Source organism: Podospora bellae-mahoneyi, chromosome 5, assembly GCF_035222275.1.
Source record: "Podospora bellae-mahoneyi strain CBS 112042 chromosome 5, whole genome shotgun sequence".
In the NCBI taxonomy this organism is placed as follows: domain Eukaryota; kingdom Fungi; phylum Ascomycota; class Sordariomycetes; order Sordariales; family Podosporaceae; genus Podospora; species Podospora bellae-mahoneyi.
The window spans coordinates 1,343,390-1,362,633 of NC_085884.1; the positions used below are offsets into that span (position 1 = coordinate 1,343,390).

The following is a 19,244-nucleotide window of genomic DNA, read 5'->3' on the forward strand; positions in this document are numbered from 1 at the left end:
GCCAGAGGGCTTGGCCTCGTTGCTGTGGGTTTGTATATCGTTTGAGGTGTCTATACCCAGGCTGACATAGACGGGGATGGCAGTGTGCGATTGCGTCTCTGATATGTCGGAGGTGACTGGCTTGCCAAACGGGAGGGTCCACCAGACAGTGGCGTAACTTGACGGTGACCCCGTACAAGTTCCCAGAGGATCCTGATACCACCAAACCTCCATCATATCCGTGCTGCATGGGGTGACCCCATCTGAAATTTCAGTACTTAGCAGCATGTCGGCCATCCAGCGGTAGTTCACTGGAAAAGACGCAATCTCGTCCCCTCACACCTTATTGCCGAATACGTCCTGCTGCTCGAGCCTTGCTGTCCGTACTTCTAGCGGAAACATGATGTTGCTGTCCGAATCGGTGAGGGGATACCCCCAGAAGGCGCTATGTGATGACGGCGGTGTTGTCATAGGATCCAAGGCACGGTGTGAAAGGCAATTCCATACATGCCTCTCTCCTTTCTGCTGGAGACCAGGTTCAGATCGGTCCGAAATTGATACCCTGACGGCCCTTTTGGAGTCCAAGTGTGGACTTTGTAATAGTTGAACGAGCAAATAGCATTCATCACCGACTTGCAGCCTTCGTCGTGGGTGTCCCACATTGGCAAGTCGGGCCAGGCCCAGGGCCAGTTTCCTTCGTACCCAGCACTCACCGTGCATGGACACCAAGAAGGGTCCGTGGTGATGAACACTGGGATCAATTCTTCCAGGGCTACATACCACTGGGAGAGAACGACGGTGTCCCAAAGGTTATAGTATTGATACTCGGACATGTTCCAATACGGACGACCCCAGCCACCGAACGCAGTCACGGGCGGCTGAGGGGAAGGATAAAGGGTCTTGTCAGGTCTCGGGACCATTATCCTTAGTTTCGGGGTTGGCTCAGGACTGTCAGGGGCGTCGACAGTTGGCTCCAGTCTGACTAGAGTGGCGGGAGTAGGTGCCACCAATGGGCTTCGAGGAAGTGGTCTGGCTTCGACAGACAGTGTATTGAGTGAGGAGAAGACAACCGTGCTTGTGGTGAGCAGGGCATCTCTTGAGTCAGCAATTTCTTGCTGACCCATTTGAAGAGTCTTGTAGCGGAGGGGTGGTAGGTCGTGGATTTGATATTCCAGAAACGCAAACATGCCAATAACAGTGGCCAGGATGAAGACCTGAAATGGCCATGTCAAAGCGGTTGGCTTGTAGTTGGGGAGAGATCTCTCGGGTTGTGACTGGCCATCAGGACTAGAGGCAGAAGGGCTTTGATGCTGCGCATCAAGGGGAGAGATCGCAGGCGCTGGTAGATCTGGGGGTGCAGTAAGGTGATCTGTGCTCCCGGTTCCACTATGTGGCCCTGTGAAATCCTGTAGCTCAATATCTTCTTCACACACTTGCACTGGAGAACAGGCCTCAATGCTCTCACAGCTGTTATCCTTCTCAGACCCTGTAAGATTGACTTGCAGTTCTATATCTGGGGTATGCGTGAGACTGTTCCCGGTCACTGTCTACTCGAGGAAAATGTTAGCTGTCTTGACGTGTTGGGTCTCGTCATCACTACTTGATATCGATCGAGCCTCAGCGATCTCCAATTCACATGTTGCAACCGAAGCCTCGTCGGCATCCGAAAGGTTCTCCGGTAGAAGGAGTACGTCTAGACTTCCCACGTGGGAAAGATGACGTGGGACATCCAGGCAAGGTGTTGCAGATGGTTCATGGTGATCCGTAGTCTTTGATCTAGGCTCCGACATAACTGGTCGATTAATGTTGACTCTGGGCAATTGAGTAAAGGGTATTAGTGATGACAGACTTGCCTCGGGAGAAGGAACAGCAGTTGATAAAAGGCCGGGATTTATATGGAGCTCGATGAAATCTGTGCCTTCACGCAATACACTGACAGCCGAAAAGTCCTTATCGAAATCTGATGTAGTACAGAATCTCTGGAGTTTGATACACTCATTGTAATCGTATTGCCACCCTGTGCCATGTGAATAAATAGCTGTTCATATATTCGTTGCAGTGCTTTGGGGGCTGTAGCAAGTGCTGTTTTGCAACCCTCCAGCACTTGGTAGCATTTCTTTCGGTGAGTTAATCAGCACATTGCGGGCAGCGAAGAAATTGCTACCTACCCACCTGGCAGGCGGGCTGGCCGTCATGAGATGCCCTCTTCCGCGCCGTTTCACCGGCGCCTCGTGTGGCCAGACTGGATTGAGGGTACCGTGGCAATTACTGTTGACAGCCGACTTCCCATGTCATGACGGAAACCCCCACCTTGCCAACCAAGGCCTGTTGTTTCCCAACAGACAACCAGCTGTCATCTACCCCGGCAAACAACTGACGAAGCTTTCGAGCAAAGAAAAAAAGAAAAAGAGAAAAAAACGCAAAAAGAACTGGACGTACCAGGATTCGAACTTGGGATCTTCTCATGGAGCATACTTGTGCATTGGAACCCTTTCACCTGTCTTGTAACAGCTTCGAGGCAACGAACTTTTTGCGACTGAGATGCTTTACCACTGGGCTACACGCCCTTGGTTTAATGTTACCCTATCCTCCAGTTCTGCATCTTATAAGCTTAAACTCGACGATGGAAATTCCAACGGCCCGACAGCCAGCTGCTGTATCATGCGCCAGCTGAGTTCCATGTCTCTCGTGCTGGGTATCTGTCATCCCATCGCTCAGCATTGCAGGTGCTGTCTGGAATTATCGACTCAGAAAGTAGAGATCTCGTCAAAGGGCTACGAGCGTGGTCAGCAGAGTCCTCTACTCATCATGACACCACGCAAAAAAAGGCAAAAGGCACCTCGTATTTGTTGATGACCATCGTCCAACTGACTCAGTGTTGGGTCGCCTCAGTAACCGAGCAATTTGCTTGTTCTTCGGAACAGCAACGATGGATAAGGACCAGTAACAAAGAGTTCGTGGAAAGACAGAGTTCATCTCACCGTTTTGCTGTTCTTCGAGTTCAAGATGAGTCGGTTGTCGTCGGCGAAGAAGGCGTGTTCTAAAAATTGCCCGGATGAGGCCCCACAAATTAAACGATGTCAGGAAGGCTTGGTGGCTTGCCAAGCAAAGGAAACACCAGGGAATGCTTGTTGTCAGTGCCTAAACGCTAGCGCTTATTTATTTCTGGGGCATCTGTGCAGCGCTGGCATTATCACCGTCGGGATTTTCAGTGCTGTTCTGACAAGACCCTGAAAGCATTTCGCTTCAAACCTTTGACACGGAAGAAAAAAGTGGTTGAGACGACGGATGCGCGCCGCGGGAGGTCTCTGCCCTATCCAGTGGCCCGCCCGCCAGGGAGTGTGGTCTTATGGCTTGTGCGTGACGTAGCACAGCATTGCTTCTGGACTCCCAGGTTGTTCATCATCGGGATAGGAGCTGAAACCCGCGTGGCTGCTCCCCGCCAGGGCATCACGGCTGCCAATGGCTCCCATTGCGAAGGATTTCTGATCTTCGACCATCACATCAGCCCTCCTCTCCGACGGAAAACTAAACACCTGCAAGAGGCTTCACCGATCCATGATAACCAGCCACAGGGCTTCTGCTCACATGCCTGTTGGATGACCTCAGATCGGAGTCTTGCCCAATTTATCCTAAGCTAAGCGTTTAAGGCACAGGCACCGTTTGACCCCGGGAGCCTGAGCTGTGGATGCTTTTCGGGCTGAGTTCGCCCCCAGCTGTGTGGCTGAAGCAGCCGCTGGCTGATTGCGATTGGCCATCTCTGACGACACTCCCCGTTTGGGGAAGATGACCCAACAGGGGTCCGACAGGGGTTGGGACTTTTTGCATCACTGCCACCACCTGCCCGCATTTAACAATCGTGGAACTCGCACTTTTGCATCTGGCTGGATTTCCAGTGTCAACTCTCCAGCAACCTCACCCCACATCGAGATCGCTCGATCACGACGGGCGACAACGACGACGACGACAACGGTCTCGCAATCATGAGCAAACAGTACATCATCGGCGACTCGTCGCCATTCCTCAAGCGGGTACTCATCCCCTTCTGGATCATCCGCATTTTGATCATGCTTATCCAGATTGGTGTCTACGCCCTCCTCATTGCCGGCTTGGGGGTGTACAAGGACGACGCAAGGCGGATTATTGACGAGTACAACACCCACCTTACATACGAAGCCATCATGGCCACCTCGGTCATCATCATGGTCATCATCCTCGTCTGTCTGATCTTCGATCTCGTCAGCATCATCAAGCGCGCCAGACGCACCTTAGGGCCCAAGTTTTTCTTCTTCACCAATATCTTCCAGACGCTGTTCTACGTCGTCAGCTTCATTCTTTCCATGATTGGCGCCAGACCAAGCGCCCTGTACGCCGTTATCAACGTTATTATCCTGTAGGCTATTTCCCACTTGTCCATCTCTTCCTACAATCGCTAACCGCTGTCGTTCCAGGCTCTCCTTCCTCGGTCTCCTTGTCTATGCTTCCATCATCTTCCACCAATACCGCAAGGGCTCTCTCGGTGACGGCTCTGGTGGCAACCGCGGCACCTACGTGCCCGCCAGCAACCCCGCCGCTGTTCCCTTCAACCAGACCGCTGGTGTTGACACCGCTTATGCCCCTCAAACTACTGGATACGGCCAAGACTATCCCCAAGAATACCAGAAGCCCGCATTTTACGACCAGCAGGCGGCGAATCAGGCTGGGTATGCCGGTCAGGGTTACGAGCCCTACTCTGGACAGCCGCAGCAGGTTATCCAGCCCCCTCAGCAGGGGTATGAGATGCAGGGTCGCCAGGCTGTTTAAGCTGTCTACAGAAGGGATATCGGGTATTGATAGAGAGTTGGTCTACTGTTCAGGATTGGAATTGGTTTTCTTTTTTTCGGTTCAGCGATTTGGCAACACAGGTGCTATTGGCGCTGAGATCTGGAACGGGATGGTATATACCGGGGCGTGCACATACATACACACTTTAGAAGCGTTGCGATATACCCATAATGATCAATATTGAGTTTTTGCTATCTTTGTCTCGCAATTGCGGCGACGGCTGGTTACCTACTTGAATGGGAGTTGGGCGTTGGCGCCAAGGGCTCAGCTGAGAGATTTATGCAGTCGCAAGACATGTCAAGACTTGATAATGGGCATGCAATTGAGTTGAGACAGTTGTCACTGTGGCTGGTGATTGGGCCGTTTGATAACATTGAATTTCGGCAGTTAGGTGAGAGCGTAGTCCATTGAGGAATTGTTAGACAAATTGGCGAGTTTGCGTGAGGCTATGATGTCGGCACCAGTCAGCGACTCAGGGGTCACTTACCACTATGGCGACAATGAAGTCATCGTCGCACCTTTCTGATAGTATTTCCGACTAATTTCTTGGCCAAATTCTGTTCAATATGTCTTGAATCTCTGTAGAGCTTTCCCATTCGTCTCTAAACAAGCATTGCTATCCCATGCATCTCTAGACAAGCACTACTACTGAAAACCACCACAGTCTCACAAATCACTATTCCTCGGCCACTCCCCCCCCTCCGCCCGATACCCTCTCCCCTTATTCCTCCCATCACGATCCTCTCCCTCCACCCAACTAACACTGCTATGTCCAGTGTGGACCCTACCCCCGACATGAACCCGACTGCCATCCCTCCCCTTCCCCTTATCCTTCCCCGTCACAAAACCTGACACCGCTCCCCTTGCCGGTCCAAACCCAACCTCTCCATCACCTACAACCCCAAACCTCACGCTTAACCCCCCTAGCTGAGAGGGTAAATGACTCTTTGCCCCATCAGCCCCAGCTTGCTCCCTCATCCAAGCTGTCTGGGAGCTTTTTATCACCTCGGAAACGGGCATGCCTCTCATGACGGGGATTTGATATTTCTTGTGCATGACTACATCCCACAGTGCCATGAAGATAATAAAAAAGGTGTACAGCAGTGGGGGGACAAGCAGCAAAAAAGCTCGTTCGGTGCTGAGCTTTTTGGTCTCGATTACTGAAACAAGCTTCTGCTGATGGGTTGAGGTTTGAAAGGGGGAGCTGCTGAAAAGGGATGTAGCCATTGCTGCTATGGAAAAGTGGAGGAGGGACTCAAGACCGGGGGTAGTCCACTTGTTGGAGTCGAGGCGGGTGAGGGTGGAGTTGGAGAGTATTGCTTGGGTGACAAGGAGAGGGGAGGCGGTGAGCCAGAGGAGGGTGGAGGTTAGGTTGAGGTCCGAGAGGGAGGACAATACTGGGCGAGTTGGGTTAGGGGGCGCGGGGCCAATGGTTAGGACATCGTCGTTGACGGAGAGGAGAACTGAGCAGCCGATTGCTGAGACGGATTTGATGTTGCCTAGGGTGAGGTTGGTTGTTTGGCCGCCGGAGATGGTGCCGTTTATGGCGGCGAGGATGACTGTTGTGTTGATTGTGTTGGTTGAGTGGAAGTTGACGTCGTCGAGGAAGACCATGAGGTGAGGTTGGGGGGTGAACCATACTTCCCCGAAGGGCTTGTGGCGGCTGCTGGAGAGGTTGGTTGTTGTTTTGAAGGCGTTAATGGGGGCATTATTCCTGTGGAGTTGTTGCAGCTGCTGGCCGTGGCAGGTGATGTTTGTGTCGAGGTGGACGGCTTTTGCGGTGAAACTACCTCTGGTGGCAAGGATTGACCTGTCAAAGAGCCAGTTTCTGAAGGATGGTAGTGGTTCAGATGCTGGGTTATTGGCGTAGGTGTTGTATGCTGATAGTGCTGGGATAAAGGCTGGTGAGGGTGGGTTGGTCTGTGTGAAGGGTCTGTCCAAAACAGAAGATGCGGACGAGCTGATGTTGCTTGATATCGTCACCGCCTCCAGAATGGGCGTGCATGCATACCCTACAAGCGGAGGGGCAGCCAGGGGAAGCAGGATCGCAAGCAAAGATACCACAAAGACCACAGCCGCAGACAGAGAGCGTATCCCTGTGGCAGCTTGAGGTAGCGACATGATATTGCCATGGTTAAGAGCCAGGAATCCCCCTAGGGCCGAGATGGTGAGTGTTTGGGTGTGTATCAGAGGCCATAACGCTGCTTCGCAGAGTGCTTGACAAACATATGCAAAGGCAGATAGACCGATGAGATAGACTGCTGTGATAATCCCTTGTATCGCACCCAGATTTTCTGCCGTCCAAAGATCAAGCGAACGGCAATCATTTGCCCAAGCTGGACATTGCAACAGCTGCTTGCTTGCTGCCACGGTGTAGGCAATGGCCACAGCCACCGAGATAATACCAGCAATTAGTGCAACAACAAGAGAGAGCTGCTTTCCTATGAATGGCAAGATTCCCAACCGTCTGGGGGCGGGATCAGTGGCGCCGAGAACAAAGTTGTGATCAGATGCTAGTCGGCGAACCTCCCTTGGAGTCGGGAATGCCGCCATGTTGGTGGTGTTTGCACTGTTGCCGTGGTGGTCCTCTGCTGCGGGTAAGCCGAGATTGAGATAAGGAAGAGTATGCTGCGAGCTGAATTCCTCGCGAAAAATGGACCTGCGGGATGGTGCTAGCGATGGAGATTTCGGTGAATGAGACATTAGCAGAGATGAGGTCAACGCTGGGAAACTTGAAGAGAAGAAATATGAAGGGCAAAGGCAGTCTCAGAGAACATGAAGTTGAGTGGAACTGGGCATAGAAGTGCAATAACTGGAGACACGCACTTCCAACCATTGCCAGCATCTGAAGCCTGTGGTGGGCGGTCAAATTGACCAATGGTAGCCAAACACTGGGATTCATCAGCGGACCAGTGAGAGACTGACAACACCTAGGGACAGCACGTTGATAACTACCCAGCCTAGTCTCTTGAAAATCTTATGATTCCCCGTTTACACCGAGTAATTGTAAAGCCTGCATGCATAGCTGTTCATAACCAGAGCACTCTCAGCCTTTGCACAACATCGAAGGAATAAAAGCCGATTGTGGTCGAGATTGCTGCCGTTATGTGGTAGCACCTCGGTTGAGTAAGCCGCCAATTTGATCTTCTGGTTGAGTCAGCATGGCATGTCCCACTGGGGTAGTCCTGTCCCTATTTACGTCGAAGGCAACACTTGAAGGGAAACACTCAAAAATGGGCAATAAACTGTAAACATTTGCGGGAAAAGGGGTGCACAGTTACAAACCTGACTCCTTGGTCCCTGTTCCCACCACATTCCTTCCAAAGGTCCTATCCATCCTTGCCGTCAAGCTTGACCTTTGAAGCTGATTCAGGGATGGGACGAGACGTTAAGGAACGGCATAGAACACCCTCGGATGCCTGGGCGAACTTCCCATCATTTTTTGCAAAATATATTGCAGGTCTTGGTGAGATATTGCGAATGGGGATGGATGTCTAAATATGTGGGTGCATAAAGCCAGCTCAATTACCCCTGAGGCCTTCTGCATTCTCATTCTGACTTTCCATGTAAGCACCAACCCCTCATTTCTCGCATAATACACATCAGAAGTAAAATAGTACGCACAAGCTCTCCATAACGCAATATAGCGGGGCACGCATGGAAGCGCATTAGGTACATTTCATTCTTGATTGTAAATGGATTGCCAAGTCGACTTGTCCCTCATCAGCGAGGAACAAAGGGATTGGGCACCGTGCTCCTCATCCATGAGGACCAAAGCTTTGGGCACCTGTTCCTCAACCATGAGGACCAAGGGTGTTAGGCATCGTGGAAGACAGCGTACAAGGACGAAGATGCTGATTGAGGTAGCTATCTACCTGCTGCCAGGTGTCAGTGTCTTAGTGGCTTGGATTTGGGCCATTCAGGGGCCTACCAGATGGTCGTTTGATGTATGATCTTATTGGCTTGTACTTGTCGATTGGACCCTTCGCTTAATCCGACTGATACTGTCTCAATGTCTGCGGCGTCGATGCTGCTGGCGATAGCATCATCACATCATCATCATCGAGCGCGAGATACCCAGGGTCGTTGATGGACGATCCGGAGTAGGTACTCAGTGTCCTCCCGGCATCGTGCGAGTTGTACCAGTTCTTTACGAACCACCCTTCCCAGCCGTCTTCGCGACCATGGCGCATCTCGTAGTCACCTCTGCTTCGGTAATAGCAGTTTCGGCAGATCCATGGCATAGTGTAGGGTTCTCGGGATATCTTTCGCATGCCGCATCCTGCTGGCTCTTGTTTGCCGTCATTGTCATTTGGGTCGGCATCGATTTCCATTCCAATCGGGCATTCTTTGACTAGGCGAGGTGCAAGACCGGGCTGGGGGCAACCGCAGCGGTAGTAGTGTTGGGCGTAGAGGCACATGTCAGCTCTTTCGTCTGGATGGGTTTTTCTTGTGTGGCAGGATGGATCTACAACACCAACGGCGACGGTCTGCGTGATGCTTGGGTTTTGATATTGGGACAATTGCGAAGGGGGAGTAGATGGGACGATGCTGCAGGATGACTCTGGGGCAGGTCCAAAGTTTGAAGCAAGCAGTGGCGTGGAAAGACAACCTTTCACGCGTCACACTGGCGAAAAGAACCTTGGAATCTTCGGACGTCCTGGCGGGGAGGCGTCGCCACAATTGCTCTTTTCTCCACCACCGGATTTCCAGTTGTCGGCTGAGCTTGTTGATAAATTCTGCACCACCGCCATAATTTACTTGGTGATTAGAACAACAAAGCATTGGATGTCCTTACAGCGGCATACCCTTTTCTCTAGCGGCAGGTAGGTAGGTAGGTGCCTTACTGCTCACTCTAAGAAATGGAATTTGTTTCAGTCTTGATCAGAGAAAGCCGGGAGTCCGGATTGGACTTTGAAACTTTATTTCTCACGAGATAAGACGCAGCATCAAAGTCAACCTACCTTATCTTTGCCCTTTTCCCATATTCTGTTGCCTTTTGTTCACCTACTTCAAGCAGCTGACATTCATAACAAGCCAGGTATTACACAACACACCTCTTTCACGTCAGGTTAAGCGTAACTTCAAGCAACATGCCTTCAACATACGGTTCGGGCATGCATTATATCCACCCATGATCCCGAGGTTGACTTTCTTTTGCTTTGGAGCACCAATGTATTGGAAAAAGAGGTTTAACTCAATTCATCAGTTGTTGCGTCTCTGGGGTTAGGGTTTGCGGTGCAATTCCTAAAACATGTTGATGTTTAAGTTCTAGCATAGCTGAGGCTCGGCTTGGTGAAGCATTCAAGACATGCATAATCTATTCAATGCCACGGTCCCAATAGACTCCTGCCACGACGGCAACATTGTTGTCTTGATTCTGGAATAAAATGTCTCTACCCTGATAACCTGGAACGTTGGGCAGCTCTGTTCTTGTGCGCTATGCGCGCTTCATCCCGCAGCACCTGCATGTGCATGCTGTCAGGCTCCTATGAGAATAACCCGTAGACCCTACGAGAAGGCTCATGCAACACGAGGTCATGTGCTGCGGGGACCGTTACACACTCTCGCCAAGACAGGACGACACATATGACAGTGTTTCTACAGGCTGGCTCACGGCTAGCGTCATTTGCGATAAATCACTCGCAAAGATGCACTTCTGTGCGTACCGTAGGGTATCGATGATTGGAAAACTCTTGATACCCGTGGCGCTGCAAGAAATACTGTCAGAGGCTATGAACCCAAAACTTGGGGACCAGTGAAGACTGTGCCTTGTTTTTTCTTCTTTTTCGCATGCTCGTGACCATCTGTAGCGTGGAGGATTCGAAGAGTTGTTGACGTTTACTCTATGCTGGATGCCTAATTTCTTGAGAATGGCTGCCCTAGGACGCCGGCCTGGCCGTTCAAGGGTTGAAAGAATAGTGTAGTTTTGGAGGCTCTGCTTTGCTATCTACCCCTGATATAATGACCTGTCAGTTGACAAAAGGACCTTTTAGACTTGCTTCTAGTAACACCAACCTTTGGGTGACCCTTGCATCATACTACCTTACTCATTCTCGTTTGACATCAATCACAAACCTCCTGCTGAGCCGCCACCTCTACCAACAAAATGGGCTACTTCAGCAGAGTCTTGCGCAAGTGCAAGAAAGCATGCAAGAGCGCAGTGTCCGCTGTTGCCGAGATGGTAGCAGCCCCCGTTGTTCGACATGTCACCAAGAAGATCGTGCACCGCATGAACGAGGCCTCACGCGCCATCACCTGCTCAGTCATCTCAATTCCCACCCATATCGTCTCCGCCACCCAAGCCATTGCCTTCCCGATCGTTGTTGTGTCCTCCCCTGTCATCCGCAAGGGCACCGCTGTCATAGACAAGATACACTCTTGGGCTTTCCGGAAGATTGCCAAACCCCTATACAAGAACGCTGCTCTCCCTATTCTACGACACCTTCGCCCATCATTCTTCCACAAGGTCGTCGCCCCTGCCATGTACAAGGTCGCTAAGGCGCTTGATCGCGCCATTGGAAGACCACTCGCCAATGGGATTATCCACGTGCAGCCAGTGACCCGGGACATTTTTGGCCTTGCTGCGCAGAACATCATGGCCCGAGTTGCTCGAGACTTGGGCCAGTCTACTGAGCAAGGGAAGAGGCCTCCAAAGAAAGATACTGTCGAGGAGGTCCTGGACCCTTCTGTCAAACCCATTTATCCTCCTGCGGAACCAGGACGTAAGTCCAGACGGATAAGCTTTGCTAAGCCTGCAACTGAACAGCCTTCGCCGCAGGATTTGGTTCAGCTCATTATGGAGAGATTCGGGGTCGCGCCCGAGAGCCGCATGGGCAACATTTTGGCGGATTTTATTCTCTCCAGTGGCGGTGGGAATGAGGCCGCCTCCTTTGCTTCGTTATGCAGACGGTGCCAAGGTCACCAATTCCACACTGGATCACGTCCTTCCGATGCTTTGCCACCTGACAGTCGCACAGTTCATGAGCTTCTTGAATCGATTCGAGCTGGTTGTCACATGTGCTCATTGATTCATGAGGCTTTGGCTTTGCCGGTAGATGGGAGCTTGCTAGGTGAGAAGATCCTTGTTGAGACGTGGGTCGCACCAGGGCAGCGGGATAGTGGTCTCGGATTTGTTGGCCGGGTAAAGGTCAGGTCGGAGGAAAAGGAGGGCTATCTCTCCTTCATGTCATATGGTAAGCAGGGCTCAGAATCTCAACAAAATTTTGTATCTCGGATGGATCGCTAATAATTTCACACACAGTCCCTGTGGAGGATGAGAATCTGGCTGACCTGATCAAGGCGTACCTATCTCCTGAGACTGACCCCTCTGTTTTACTCGACTATTTGAGCACCTGGCAGAAAACATGCAAGGAGACTCACGACCATTGCAACAATCGCTTGATCGAAGACCCCAAGAACGTCCGGTTCAAGTTCAAGGCCCCCTTCAGACTGGTTGACATCATTGACGAGAAGATTGAAGACAACGCTGAAGAGACGCTAGAGTATGTTGCTCTGAGCTACACATGGGGTGACATCACTCCAGAGGGCAAGAAGCTTCAAAAGCCCACTCTTCAGAGCAACATCGACAGCCGCAAGCACACCCAAGGGTTGGCAGCCGTTCTCGGCTCAGAGACACTGCCTGCCGTGTACAGGGACACCGTCCAAATCGCCCGCCGGCTCGGGTACCGCTACATCTGGGTCGATGCTTGGTGCAACATCCAAGACGACACCCTCGACCTCGAAGCCCAAATCGCCAACATGGGGTACATCTTCCAAAACGCCGACCTCACGATCGGCGCCGGCAGCGGACGAGCAAAGACTTCTTCCTTGTTCTCTCATCAGCAACCCCCACCCCAACCCTTCCTTATCCGCACCACCATCGACGGGCAACCACACCCGGTGATCATCTCCCGCCAACTCGACCCAACCCCCTCCATCCTCGACACCCGCCTCTGGACCTTCCAAGAACAACTCCTCTCCCGCCGCACAGTAGAATTCGGCCCAACCCACACCACCTGGCGGTGCACCCAAGAAACCGCCTCCTCCCTCCCCGTCTCCGTGTCCTCCCAGCCTTACCCATCAACCTCCGACCACAACGACACCCACGAAGTCACCACCTCCACCACCAACCTCCACTCCTGGATCCGCACCACCGCCTACCTCCCTCCTGGGCCCCGCCCAAAGTATGATCACCAATTCGCCTCAGCCTGGTACTCCGCCGTGCGCAACTACACCACCCGCAGCTTCTCCAACCGAGAAGACCAGCTCCCCGCCATAATCGGGGTCGCCTCCGTCATAGCCCGACACACAGGCTGGCACCACCTCGCCGGCCTCTGGAAGGAGGACATTCCCTACTGTCTGGCCTGGTACAGGAACAAAACCCCCGCTCGGGAGGACAGTCTCTCCACCGCAAAGCACGAGGCAGACTGCGCGCCGTCTTGGTCGTGGGCTGCTCGGGCCAACGGTCCGGTGTCCTTCTGGCCGAGGGGGGATGTGCAGCATGCTCTTGTTAAGTTTGTTCGTTCTGGCTGGGCTTGGCCTTCAAAACGGGATGTGCAGAGACGGGTGGTGCTTGCTGGGGAGGTGATCGAGGGAAAGTGTGGGACGGTGGTGGGGGAGGAGGATTATGACTGGGTTGGGAGGGCGGATGGGGGGAATGTTACGCCTGTGGAGGTGGATGGGCTTAGGGTTGGGTATGCCATGCTGGATGCGCCGATGGATTTGAGGGAGATTAGCATCTTGCTGCTCTTCACGCTGAGGCCGGAGGGGGGGCTTGGGGCTTGGGGGTTGGGGATGGCGTTGACGAGGGTGATTCAGGGAGGTACCTGTTGGTATAAGAGGGAGGGGTTGGTCGTGTTGACGAGTGAGGTGGGGACCGGGTGGGATTACAATGACTTTGATGAGGATGATGATGAGCATAAGATTATTGTTGCTTAGTTCATCTCTCTTGTTGCGATGTTGCTTTTGGGGAGTCAACTTGATATGACGATGGGAAGAGGGCAGGGCGGCAAGGTGAATCGTGCAGAGGAGTTGGGTGGTTGAACTTAGCCCTGGAAGTGTTTGTAACTTGGCATTTAGTTTCCTACCTATGTTGTAGAACCTCATGTATGGCAAGTGGTATCATTGGACCAGTATCGTTACACAGATGCACAAGAGACGGAAACGGACTGTAAATGTGCTCTTCAAAACGTCGGACCGGAGTATTTGATCTAACTGTCCAGCCCTGCGTCTTTGACCTTGGCGACAACACGGTACCAGATTGACCTCTACATCGATCTTCATCATCAACCATAAGTCTAGAGACCTCCATGCACCTTCCGGGTCTATCGATCTCGATCTCTCGCTACCCACTACCCCTTCCACCTCTGCATCGTCATAACCTCTCGCACCGGTAACCCAATCCAGCCATCACCAATCTATCTCTACTCATCAAGTAATTGCTTACTTGTGTCTCACATCCTTCCCCATTTTAACATAACACAAAGACGCAGATCCCCTCTTTCGGTACCACGTCGTTGAGCATCTCGCCCCAGACTCAGCCGCAGTCCTGGGGCTGGGCAGATCATCGTCGATATTAGGCGGCACCTGAGCTGGGTAAGGTTTAGCGAATGGGCAGAGAGGGCACCAATCACTCAACCGCAATAGACGACTGAGCTTCCGCGTTGATGTAGGCATACCCTGGTGTTTGAGAAAACAGTTTGGAAAAAGAAAAGATTGTGACATAATGACTTTGGGCTTTCACGGCGGGATGGGGCGGATGGATGTTGAGCCGGGAGTTGAGGGGTTGGGAGATCTTGACTCGGGCTGTGACCAAGGACGAGAACGGGACTGATGACGATGAGGTGGATGAAGGGGTGAAGGGGTGGAAATGGTGTATATAAACCCTGTGATGTCCTCATCGATTTAGAGAGGAAGTTCTTCATCAGTTTCAGACTACAATCAAGCAACACAACCAAGTACAACTCAGATTAGGTACACTTCCAAGACCTCTCACCGGTAAGTTCTTCGCCCCATATTTCTTCCTCTGGCTCAATACTGACTCCTATCCCTCAGAAAATGAAGGTCTCCACCGTCATCGCCATCCCCGTCGCGTTCGCCATCGGCGCCTCAGCCCAGCTGGCCCAGTGCCAGGCTGCCTGCCGCGGTGGCGAGGAAGCTGTCAACCGTTTTTGCCGCGGTCTCAGAGATGCCCGGCTCCGTGCTGGGTGCTGGGCCCTTGCCCTGGCTGTCGGATCTCCTGCTGGACAGACTGCCTGCCTCAACTGGTGCTACTGGCAGTACGGAGCCCTCAAGCGCGACGTTTTGGATGTCTTGGAGGCTCGTAACGAGGTTTCGCTTGCCGGTGATTTTGCTTTGACTGGATTGGAGGCTGAGAAGCGTGCTGTTGAGGTGGAGTGGACTGCCTAAGGTCATGTTACAGGGAGCATTGGGGGTGATGCAGTTGGAAAGCAAACAAGACAGCGGAATCTTCTTGCCTCGTGAGAATCTGTAGTTCTAGCTATATCCCCAATCAAAGCTATTTATCCTGTGTAGTGAACCAAGCATTCCCTTTGACCCCCCTAGTCCGTAGGTCTGGAAGAAATAAAGACCCACCACCTGTCTGCCCTTTGCCTATTCGACAGCTCGATCATGACATCTGAGTGGTCATCAAGCATTTGTCTGGGACAGGCCATACATGTGCCACGTGGGCAATCACACCTCGGACAGGTTTCGATTGGGAGCGTACGCTTCACATCCGTTGTAAACTCCAACTAGTCTCTGCCCTTCCATGAGGGGATATTAGTGTAAAGTCGTGTTTCTATGTGAGCCACACTTGGGGTCACAACAAGCATGAAGGATTTCCCTTGTTCATTAGAATACAGCAATGAAAAGGGCTTTAGGCCGTCCAGCCAAGGACTAACCGAAAGATACCAGCGAGCCTCGTCACCATTCTGATCCCACCGACCAAGAAAGTCTCGCGGCACACTGACATCAGCTATGATAAAGATGGTGGACGATTGGATCAGGCCCTTGATCGTAATCATATGGGACAAATTCGGCGTCAATCTCAGCCCGGTTTCACAATTTGACTCGGAGCTGAAACCGACGCCGTTTCCTACCAAGGTAATTGCCATGGGAAGAGCCTCATGCATGAGCTGCATTGTGGCTGTCGCTCTTTGTTCCCACCGATCAAGTCCTTCTTGATAAAAGCTGGTGAGGATTCCTGGAGATGTCTCTATGAAATCCAAGCACGAACTAGCCCTACCCACATCACTTGCGGCTGCACAGTTGAGCAACACCGTAAGTATGTTAGAGTCACCTGAAGGGTCTCGAAATGCCATAAAGGTCATTCCGATTCGCTTTTTGTTCACTAAGATATTTCGGGCCACGATACCCTTGAGGTTCTGCGAGCTGTACGGCCAGCTGCCAGCAACCACGTTGCTGCTGTTTTTGAAGTCCCTGGGTTCGTAAGCCAGGATGAATCTTTCGATTTCGCCGTGGTAGAATATGGAATCATCTTCAATATCTTCTTGGAGTCTCTGAAAGGCCCGGTGGCCCTCTCCGTATAAGAGTGGCATGTTGATGTCCAAGATATCAAAAAGGACAATATGCCATGCCTTCGATGCGAATGGTGATTCGTTCAGCCGCCCAAGACATCTTCTTAGCAACGCTGAAATATCGATAGGTTTCCGAAGATGAAAAACCCGTGGTGGATGCGCGTAATATCGACAATAAGTTCCAGGAGGCCGTGCCTTGAACCTATCTCTTGCCAGTCTGAAGCAAAGAAGTATACGACTGGAGGAGCGATAAGTTCTTGAAGCTTCCAACCACGGGTGAACCATCGAGAACGCCCGAAGCCACTCTATTTGGCACGGTGGTCATCGTCGTGATTGACGTCGCTCAGGTAGGCATAGCAGACCTGAGCTTCGCGATACCACCGAAACATGGAGTTGATGGCCTCTGAGAGCTCGGCCGAGCTTGATTTGTCGATGCAACAAGTGTCAATCCACTATGACATGATGTTAACGACCAGTATTGACAGTCGTTGAGAGGGTATGTACTCACAGTGTACTTGAATCCATCCTTGACAGGTTGTCCAACCGCTCCCTTCACCTCGGCAAACCCGTCTCTCCTCTCTGCGGTCCCATTCTCAATATCCTGGAACAGCACCTCGTCACTTTCCCACGTGTGTGAAATGATAGCGTAAACAGGAATTTTATCGTAAAAGGTCTCAAAATTGAGCGTCTCTGTGTTGAGGAGACGCATCACGTCTGGACTGCCCGGGCAGCAAAGGTTGTGTGACGCTAGAACATGTAAAGGAAGGCACTCGACTGATAGGCTCCTGCTTAGCAATGGTATATACATTTCAGCAATCTCTAAGCACATACAATCTTCTATATACCACTCAGTAAACACCGAAACCCCGTTCGATCTTGTTGCTCATGGCCTATATGGAGGAGGAGCCTCGTCTGGCTGTTCCTTGTACACAGGTGGTGTCGCCACTCTGTTCGAAGTCGGAGCCGCCGCTGGCGGTGAGGCCGTAGTAGCAACTGGCCGTGAAACTCGGCCACCAGCTGTCCCATTCTCAGCTCGTATAAGCTCCCGATCCAGCGCCGCGAGCTTCGCTCTCCGTTTACGCCGCACATAAAACACGCACCCCACCGTGATCACCACCAGACAGCCCGCCACGATCCCAAGGACAGGCCCAGTCATCTCCCTCCTACCACTGTCCGAGGAGCTGCCCGACACTTTTGTGGGACCAGTTGGACCTCCTGAACCTGTCGACCCAGATCCTCGGTCATCGTCATCGCGATTCCAGTAGCTGGCCCAATACTGAATCCACTCCGCGTCCCTGTCGTGCTTCCCGGCGTGCTCCTGAAATTCAGGGCGGAAACTTACTAACCTCTCCTTGGGGTCAAATACGTCAGGACCAACCGTTTGCGCCATGTAAAACAGATTGTCGTCATAGTTGACACCGAGAAAGGCAGACTGAAGAAAGGCGCGGCCTAGCTTATAGTAGCCCTCCCTAGCTTCTGCTGACTTGCAGGGAAAGTACCGAAGTTTCGCGTCAATGCCATTGAGCCGGGTGTCCATTTCGATGTCGAGAAGCCACAGGGGTACCTGGATCGTGAGCGATTTGACCTTGACAGATCCGGGACTGAACGCGTTCTGCAAGGTAAACCCCATATATGCCGGAGCCTTCATGAGGCGTTTATACCCGGGGTCGGACGTGTCCCACAGCCAAAGCTTGAGCCTGTCATCCCAGTGAATCGGAAGATCCTTCGCCGCGTTGTCGCAGGTGTTCGGGGGCAGGTACATGTGGGGTATCGTCGGGTCCGGCATAACCAGCGCAGCGCCAGGTATGTGCCCTTTGACTTCAAAAAATTGCCTCCTCTCGGGTGCTGCCGGTCGGGGAAGTTGCAAGAGACTCAAATTGGTCATTCGACTGGACTCGGATATCTCGCCCATGATGGTCCGGTTGGGGCTCTCGCGGGTTGCCCAGTCAAAGGCAAACCCGTCTCGAGATTTCTCAAAGGAGCCCAATGTTACGTCACTCAGGTACAATCGCGGAAGATAGCCCTGGTGGACGAACTCGGGCTGGTCCATGGTGTCGAACATGAGAAAGTCCCCCTTTATCCGGTTATTGTCATATCCTCCCAGGAACATCTTGCCGGGCAACTTCCAGTCCGGTCGTCCCACGTACAGTCCAAAGGAGTTGCTGCGGATTCGGCCGGCGTCTTTGACCTGCTGGATAATGCTGCGCGAATCAGGTTCTTCATCTCCAGGGGGCGCAAGAGCAAGCATATCTCCATGTGTGAACTCGATGGCAATCTCGGCTTCTAGGTACAGCCTGGAGTGGTTGAGGGCAATAAGAGGGGTTTTGACGTGGAGGAATTCTGTAAGGTTGCCGTTGCCATATGGCATAGATAGGTCCCAGTCCGGCAGCCTGGCACCCGTTTGGATGGAAGGATCCCAACTTGAGGCAAAGTAACCTGTTGCCCAGCGACCCTCTCGGGAAAACTCTTCCATCTTCTGGTAGTCAACGACTCTAGTCCACCAGATTGTTGAGATGTTGGTCCACGGTGAGGGATACATTGGCAAGATAATCTGGTCTTTTGTAATGTTGGACAAATCGTAAGTCCCCAACAGGGTCGAAAGCTGCTCCCATGGCCCGTTGGTGTTTTCGAGAAAATGTGCGGTCAGTTCTTTTCGTGGAGCAGTCCATTGAAGCTTTTCGACGAGGATCTCGGTGGTGTCCTGGCAGCATCCTGATTGCACCAGGGCAAGTAGGGCTACAGGCAGCTGGATTGCCCGTAGGTTGCCGAAAAGCATCTTGTAATGCGGCGCCAACAGCGGCCTAATGTCAGAAAGATTTTGTGTGCAGGACAGACATTCGTTCAGCAGCGACAGGTGAGGGAATCAATAGCTTTTAATATCATCTTCTACTTTCTGCCTCA

General features: G+C 52.2%; 7 protein-coding genes across 7 annotated transcripts; 3 read left to right on the plus strand and 4 right to left on the minus strand.

Moving 5' to 3' along the window:
• Positions 1-315: 315 nt before the first annotated feature.
• Positions 316-3,235, minus strand: QC761_0077310 (uncharacterized protein; the record flags this gene model as incomplete). Its single annotated transcript, XM_062872800.1, is given in 5 exon segments — positions 316-541; positions 547-1,526; positions 1,557-1,755; positions 2,152-2,753; positions 2,852-3,235. Coding segments are annotated over 4 exon segments (1,428 nt in total). The 5' UTR covers positions 2,175-2,753; positions 2,852-3,235.
• Positions 3,236-3,416: 181 nt separating this feature from the next.
• Positions 3,417-5,003, plus strand: QC761_503570 (uncharacterized protein). Its single transcript, XM_062879583.1, has 2 exons — positions 3,417-4,372; positions 4,431-5,003. Exons 1-2 carry the CDS (start codon positions 3,963-3,965, stop codon positions 4,780-4,782), a joined length of 762 nt encoding a protein of 253 aa, XP_062730724.1. The 5' UTR covers positions 3,417-3,962; the 3' UTR covers positions 4,783-5,003.
• Positions 5,004-5,469: 466 nt separating this feature from the next.
• QC761_503580 (uncharacterized protein) lies at positions 5,470-7,705 on the minus strand (the record flags this gene model as incomplete). Its single annotated transcript, XM_062879584.1, is given in 2 exon segments — positions 5,470-7,446; positions 7,463-7,705. The coding sequence occupies 2 exon segments, from the start codon at positions 7,703-7,705 to the stop codon at positions 5,470-5,472; spliced, it is 2,220 nt and encodes a 739-aa protein (XP_062730725.1).
• Positions 7,706-10,460: 2,755 nt separating this feature from the next.
• Positions 10,461-13,857, plus strand: QC761_503590 (uncharacterized protein). Its single transcript, XM_062879585.1, has 2 exons — positions 10,461-11,999; positions 12,068-13,857. The coding sequence occupies exons 1-2, from the start codon at positions 10,913-10,915 to the stop codon at positions 13,741-13,743; spliced, it is 2,763 nt and encodes a 920-aa protein (XP_062730726.1). The 5' UTR covers positions 10,461-10,912; the 3' UTR covers positions 13,744-13,857.
• A 1,005-nt stretch (positions 13,858-14,862) lies between these two features.
• QC761_503595 (uncharacterized protein) lies at positions 14,863-15,213 on the plus strand (the record flags this gene model as incomplete). The annotated part of the gene is made up of 1 exon (XM_062879586.1): positions 14,863-15,213. One exon carries the CDS (start codon positions 14,863-14,865, stop codon positions 15,211-15,213), a length of 351 nt encoding a protein of 116 aa, XP_062730727.1.
• Positions 15,214-16,648: 1,435 nt separating this feature from the next.
• On the minus strand, positions 16,649-17,052 carry QC761_503600 (uncharacterized protein; the record flags this gene model as incomplete). Its single annotated transcript, XM_062879587.1, has 2 exons — positions 16,649-16,795; positions 16,852-17,052. 2 exons carry the CDS (start codon positions 17,050-17,052, stop codon positions 16,649-16,651), a joined length of 348 nt encoding a protein of 115 aa, XP_062730728.1.
• A 174-nt stretch (positions 17,053-17,226) lies between these two features.
• QC761_503610 (uncharacterized protein) lies at positions 17,227-19,119 on the minus strand (the record flags this gene model as incomplete). Its single annotated transcript, XM_062879588.1, has 1 exon — positions 17,227-19,119. The coding sequence occupies one exon, from the start codon at positions 19,117-19,119 to the stop codon at positions 17,227-17,229; it is 1,893 nt and encodes a 630-aa protein (XP_062730729.1).
• Between the last annotated feature and the right edge of the window lie 125 nt (positions 19,120-19,244).

Excerpts from the sequence above, each read along its gene's own strand:
- QC761_503570 (XM_062879583.1), top strand. The coding sequence starts at position 3,963 with ATGAGCAAACAGTACATCATCGGCGACTCGTCGCCATTCCTCAAGCGG. Across the intron at positions 4,373-4,430 it reads GTTATCAACGTTATTATCCT|GCTCTCCTTCCTCGGTCTCC; the intron begins GTAGGCTATTTC and ends CTGTCGTTCCAG.
- QC761_503590 (XM_062879585.1), top strand. The coding sequence starts at position 10,913 with ATGGGCTACTTCAGCAGAGTCTTGCGCAAGTGCAAGAAAGCATGCAAG. Across the intron at positions 12,000-12,067 it reads TCTCTCCTTCATGTCATATG|TCCCTGTGGAGGATGAGAAT; the intron begins GTAAGCAGGGCT and ends TTTCACACACAG.